At 31.6% G+C, this 7,274-nt stretch overlaps 1 protein-coding gene across 1 annotated transcript in view; it reads right to left on the reverse strand.

The window, feature by feature from the left end:
- LOC104799727 (telomere repeat-binding protein 2-like) overlaps window positions 1-1,425 on the reverse strand; it is a 4,065-nt gene extending 2,640 nt beyond the window's left edge. Inside the window, exons 1-3 of the mRNA XM_019200830.1 lie at window positions 951-1,425; window positions 696-828; window positions 8-611 (exon numbers count right to left, since the gene is read on the reverse strand). Of these exons, the coding sequence (XP_019056375.1) occupies window positions 8-611; window positions 696-828; window positions 951-952 (739 nt within the window). The 5' untranslated portion in view covers window positions 953-1,425. The remainder of the gene's footprint in view (window positions 1-7; window positions 612-695; window positions 829-950) is intronic.
- Between the last annotated feature and the right edge of the window lie 5,849 nt (window positions 1,426-7,274).

The raw sequence follows: 7,274 nt of genomic DNA on the forward strand, positions 1-7,274 counted from the left end.
TTTTGGCTCCTACTGCAGTGACTGAACGCTAAGAAGTTTTCATCATCATCGCTACTAACTAAATTTACAACATCCCGAGAGCCATGGGAAGCATCTTTCCCACATGCTGGCAGCTCGGCTCTACTACTACTGTTATTACATCCTAAACTAACTACAACATCAGGTTTTGCCTCCAGAACTACTGCTGCATCACCATCAATACCTGCTTTAAATCCCTGATCAAAGTTTCCAACTTTACATGAATCAGTTTGACCCGGGTTACCAAATCCCTCGACCACATTCTCGAGTTTTTCACTCATCAAGGAGTCACCGGGATTTCTCATAATGGTGCCGGTTCCACAATGGAGACCATGGCAGTGGCCCGAGGATCCTTTAGAATGATTGTCTCCACAGAAAGTTTCTGCCTTTAGGGGCTTCTCTTCGTCGAGAAATTCATCCCTTACAGTATTTTGTACAGCTACACTCTTATCTTCGCTCAAATGGATAGGGTCATAGCGAGCGGGTTGGGAACTCCCTTTCTCAAGCAGCAACGATCCAGCTACAGTCGCCAATAAGTCGAACGCACCCATTCTATCGTCATCTCCATTGTTCTTCTTGAAGCAGCGCTTCTTCTGAAGAGAGGTGAACAATGAATCATCCATCCAACAAACAATGGCAAATTGAAGGCGAAATATGAGAAAGATCAAAGCTTTTACCCGAGCAGATCTGCGTGCTCGGGCATTCGCAGGCAACTGGTAGCCATTGTCTCCAAATTCTAACCTCTTATGCGATAGATGCATACCACCGATATTGCCAACTCCAATGAAGCAGTCGATCCGATTACTGTACCTATAAATCCAGGAGTGAATTACATGAAAACGTTAAACCAAATTCACAACAATAAAAACTCTGAACCACCCAAGAACTACAGGACTGAGAATTTCGAATAGCAGATCCGTAAGATCTCTCACATTTAGAAGCAAGCAAGCAAAAGGCAGCCAACGAAGGAACACGAAGATGAACATAAAAAGGGGACGAATCTCCACCATTTCTCATATGTTATCTATGTATGCTCGAATGCATTATGTTTTTATCCCGAATCAGATATAAAAAGAAGTTTCAAGCAACCTCCCTCCAGGCCACAGAAATTTAGCTTAAACCACAGTAAAACCCTAATGAATAGACGACCAGAAAATCGAGAGCCCAAAACGTTTTCCTGACAATTTGGTCACAGGAAAATCCCAAAAACCAGACAGAGATGTAAATCAGATTGAGCTCTAGACAAAAAGCATCGGTCTAGGGACCAAAGGAAATCGCAGGAAAACAGATCACGCAGTTCAAACCCTCAGGTCGGACTTCATCGAAAACGGAATTGTGGTTATATAGCAAGAAACCCACAAAATCGAGGAAAAATGGACGAGACTCAAAAGATTAAGCAAACCCGTTTCAGGTGCAGGCACAAAAAAGCATGAAAAGGTTAATATCTTTTGAAATTTTACGACCGATTTTTTCCTGAAATAGAATTTTTTTTCGTGAATTTTCCTACAGTTTCTCGGCAACCAAACAAAACAGGGACTTTCGCCGAATCCGAGAGAACAAACCTTGAAAAGCTCCAATTTTTCTCACCTTTGATACCCCAATCTTCAAATTCCAGACGATTACTCGAAAAAAAAGTTAGAAACTTCGGTGGATTCCCCGGCAAATGCGAGATCGGAAAAAAGAAAGCAAATTCGCGGAGAGAAACAAAGAAATCTGAATTCTCCGCCGCACTCACACCAAACTTTTATCCATTTGTTCCTCTAACCCATGTTTTCCCGAGAAAGTGACGGAAAATTTTCATTTGTTTCAATTCAAACGCTACCCATACGAATTCTCTCTCACCGGAAGCAAAATCACGCGCTCTCTCTCTCTCTCTCACGCAAACAAAAACCCTTTGAAAAACATCCGTGCCTCCCTTTTGCTTAAACCCCCCATTGCCCCTTATACCATTGGCTCCATCCACCGGATATACCGGTATTACTTTTCTGTTAACCGGTGGAACCATTCACGTTCTTCGCCCACGATCGCCTCTCCGGCCCTTACATATCGCCACGTGTCACATATGTGCCATCACATGGCTCCGCTCGTCACTAGCAAGTTTTTCGTTTTGTTTGAATTTTTCATATACATATATATACACACACGTATGTATATATATATATTGAAATTCTAACAGTGACATTAAGATATAAATTGAGGGCTGAAAATCTATATATATTAATAAAGAAGTTTAAAGGATTCTGGTGAAGACACATCATCATCCTATGTGGAAGTTTCTTAAATTTTGATTGGTTATGAACAAATTATGATAGAATTAAATGAAAACATTTTAATATTAAACTATGAAAATGATTAGTAATTTTAAAATATAAAATTGATTTGTCTAAAATAAATAATTAAACATTAAATAAAAACTTTTAAAAATAGATGAATGATAAGAAAAATTAATAAAATATGATTATTTTTAATAAAATGTATTGTTATATTAAATGATAGAAATAGATAAAATTTAAAATTATAAAAAATTTATAATTACATTATGATAATATGTAATTATTTTCCTTTATGATATTATGAAAACAAATAAATTTTAAATATGAATGTAATCAAATAAAAGTCTCACTAATATATAAAACTCAAATCAAAATAACTTTTTATATGATAAAAATGATTTTTTAATTATAGTAATCTATTGTTATTTTTTTTTATCAAGATAGCAATTAAATTGTAAATTAAAGTGTAATCAAATAAAATTCTCAATAATATATGAAACTAAAATCAAAATGGGTTTTTAAAGATTAAAAAACAAACTAATTATTCTAATTCTATATAGATAATGAATATTTCATTCACTTATATGAACATACGTTTTTTAATTTTTTTTATTAACTCTATCTAAATTATAATATTAATATTTTTATGCTGGATGTTCGGTATATGTAAACGTATCAATATGATATATTTTATTGTGTGTATATATATTTAATTAATATTATATATAGAAAACTCCATTATGGGCACTATGCGAAAATACCATTATTATAATTTATTGCATGCATTGCATGAATAAAACAAATTAATAACGGTCAAGATTTGTAAAAGTCGTATTTATTACCCCAGCCATATTTATCTTATTTGGTCTTTAATGAGATTGCTCAAACGTCGACCGATGAAATGAACGGTTTCATTCTTTCGCTTCTCATAAAAAAGGTACAGTTCACCACATTTCTCCGAAGAAGGTTTAGATTCTTCCTCGAAGGCAAATCTCCAAACCCTTTTCTCGCATCCCCCGAAAAAAGCTTATACCTCTTCATATAGCATGAATCTGCATATTCATTTGCCGGATCTTTCTGAAAAAAGCTCATGGATCTTCCTTAAGTAACAATCCGCCATGCCCCGCCACCACCACCACCGTCATCGCCAAGGTCACTGGCGGTAAGCAACAAGACGCCACCACCTCTACCTTTGCGTGCTGACTTCTCTCACCGGGCAAAGACGGCGAAGTATTGGATTGTGATAATGACCGAATTCTCTTCGGAAATTTGCCCGATGACCTTGAGATCATACGGCGATATCTCCTCAAGTTTCTCAAGAGGGTAAAAAAATAAGTGTATCTATATATGATTATATATTCAAATATTGATTTATAGAGAGTAATATGTATTATGGAAATTGAAGAATTATATATATATATATTATATATATATATATATATATATATATATATACAGATGAGGATATTTTCGGTGATGGACGAGCCGGTATTAGATGCAATAAAAGACATGGATTCTTGCCAGCATCGGAGGGGATCTCCAACATGGATTCGAAGTGCCCGCGTTGGTTGGAAAACGTCCTTCGCAGGCGGATGCGATTCATCGGAGATGATTTTATGGTGATCGGAAAGAGAACTTTCGAAGTGTCCGCTCAATGAGTGTCTGAGGAACTCGGTGTACATGGATGGAGTTTTCACGACGGTGGACAGGACACCTCACGTGAGGGAGCATATGGTCTGCGTTTTCGAGAGCTACGCCGACGATGTTGCTTGGCGTAATTCTGACAGCCCGATGTTGTATAATTATCTAAGTCAAAAGACAAGTTGAATGCATTCGTTATATAATGCATACAATTCATATCCGTTATATTTATATATGTATGTACATGTATATTTATTTATTTTTGTTTTTGATTATTTAATTTAATAAATAATTATTCATTTATTTATTAATGATTTTATTTTAAATTATATATTGGGTTATGAAATGTATATTAGATAGGTAAATAGAATGAGCTTAATTAATTTTCTTTATTTAGTGATATAGAATATGTTATTAAAATTTTAAACAAAATATTTCAAAATAAAAAAAAAAACTAATTAATATAAAATTAAATAGTGTTTTAAATGGATAAATGATTAATCAAAAATAAAATAATAAGAGAAATTTAATGAAATACAATTATTTTTAATAAAATTTATTGTTATTTTAGATGTGATTTATTGATTTCTAATATAAGACTAGATAAACAAAAAAATATAATTATGAAAACATTGTGATAAAACTAAATGATAAGATTTTAAAATAAAATTAGAGAAAATAAAATGGGGAGTGGAAAATTTTGACGAATAATAACTTAGATTGGAATACACATCTAACTTCAATTGTTATTTTTCTTTCACATGCAGGTTGTTCTTTTGTTTAAATATCACCTTAGATGAGCTTTTGATGAAGATGCTATTCAAAATTACTTTGTCTACTACCGCTCCAAATGATTTTTTTTATTTTTTTTTATTTTGCAAATAGTTGTAAAGATTATAGACTTTGGCTATCCCAAAAACTCTCTTCTGAAATTTTTGAACTTTACATTATTCAAGAATATGACGATTTGCAAAGAGCGCCATCCAAAAAATTGTAAGAAAATGATTTATGCGAGTATATTTAAGCACGAGATTTCATTTTTATAAGAGTTAGATTAAATTAGTATGCATCCGAGTTATCACTTATTGGAAAGGAGAAAAGTGTCAAAGATAAATTTAGAATTTGTGATAAAAGAACGAAAAAATTTGTACCAATGTGTCAAATATGTCATGTCACTGAAAATCTATACTTTTTTTTTTCTTTCCTTTGCAAACTATACCTTTATATAAATTTTTGGTAAAAATATCTTTACTTTATTGTCTATTTTCAATATTGTCATTTATCGCTCCGAAAAATGTGTAGTATGAAAACATATTTTTTTGGAAACTGTGTTATCTAGGAGAATTGTTTTTCATCCGGGATAACTGTTTTTCATCCGGAAGAACTATTTTTAATCCGAAAAAATTATTTTTCATCCGGACAAAAAATAGTTCTCTGAGACAAAAAAAGACTCTCCCTGGACGAAAAACAACTCTTCCGGACAAAAAACAGTTCTCTCGGACAAAAAACACTCTACCAGACAAAAAACATCTCTCCCAGATGAAAAACAGCCCTCCGGACAGAAAAAAACTCTCCTAGACAAAAAACAGACTCTCACGGACAAAATACATCTCTCCCGGATAAAATACAGCTCTTCCGGACAAAAAACAGACTCTCCCGGATGAAAAACAGTATTCCCGGATGAAAAAACAGTTCTCTTGGATAACACATTTTTCAAAAAAAATCTGCTTTTAATGCTGCACATTTTTCAGGATGCTAAATGGCAGTATTGAAATTATATAATAAAGTAAGAGTATTTTTGTCAAAAAATTATAAAAAGATATAGTTTGCAAAGGAATGAAAAAAAAGTATAGATTTCTAATTATGTGACATATTTGTCACAGTTTACCAAATGCCCCTAAAAAAAACAACATAAAAACTTTATCATACGGATTGTGGCGCAACAACTTCATGTGTTTTAAGATATACAAGAGATCATGTGCCACTACGAAATTTAAATAAAATTATGGTATAAAGTTTTCACTCTTTTAAAAAAAAAATATAATTTCCAACATATACTATATATATATATATATATATGTGATGTGTCAAATTTTTAAATTCTTATTAATTTATTAAATTCTACATAATAAAAAATTGTCAATTATTATAATAATAAATATTTTACAATTTAAATTCTAAATGTAACGATGGTTTCTACACCATCATCATATATCCATTAGTAAGATATTATTAATTAAATCAATATATTTTAATTAGATATTTTTTAATTTATATATACATTACTACTGAACCAATATTTTTTTAAATCCCGCAATATTTAAAAATATCATTTTTATTTTTATTTTATAACTATATTTTTTTAGCAAAGACCAAAATAAAATAATGATGGGTATTAAGTACGACCAAAATAAATCATTAATATCAGTCTATGGAATAACTATTACATTCTTTCACTACTTTAATTTTTTATAAAAAATAATAATGATAATTTTATAATAATTATTAAACAAATAATATATAACATTTTTGTAAACAAAAAAATTTAACATATATATTTTTTCTATATTAAACAAATAATATATATTATTTATATAATATTTATATCTATAAATTTAATAAAAAAATATAAATAAAAATAGAACAATTCGTGCAACGCATAAAAAAATATATCTTTGGAGATTGAACGATCCACGCAGGTTATTTATATAATATTTATATAGAATATTCTGTACTAAATATATGTCTCTTCATAATATTGGTTTTGGTCAAATGAGAATATTTAATAACATAAAAAAAAATTCACAAAAATGGTTGCCAACTCAAGCGTGAGCCCATTAAACATCACATTTATTATTTACTCTCTTCCTCATTAATTCCATGAATCAATCCATACACTCAAAACGTCGTATTCTTATTTCTATATAGGTGGTGCAATCAGCTTGAACCAACTTTGACCTTTCGTTACAAGTACAAGACAAAGATGAAATTCGAAGAGAAGGAGATTAAAGAAGCCATTGCATAGATGGATGATGTCGGATCATTGGTCGTCGTACGACAAATGTTGCACATTGATAAGAGGTTTAAGCAGCCTCTTCTTCTCTTTAGGTGATAAGAGGTTTTCAAATTATTAGGGGAGTTCCAATCTAATTATTTATTCGGTGTCAGTTTGACAATGTGTGATATATATTACAGATTGAATTGGCAGAGAGACGTATTGAGGTGTGTCTGGATCATGTCGCTACTGTTGAGGTAGAGAAGTTTGTATATGATGTTTGGATGTTATATGGCATGAGTCATATCGATCCATACCATCACTATGATTGTCATTCCCTATGTAAT

This window comes from Tarenaya hassleriana, unplaced genomic scaffold (assembly GCF_000463585.1).
Source record: "Tarenaya hassleriana unplaced genomic scaffold, ASM46358v1 Cleome6, whole genome shotgun sequence".
In the NCBI taxonomy this organism is placed as follows: Eukaryota; Viridiplantae; Streptophyta; class Magnoliopsida; order Brassicales; family Cleomaceae; genus Tarenaya; species Tarenaya hassleriana.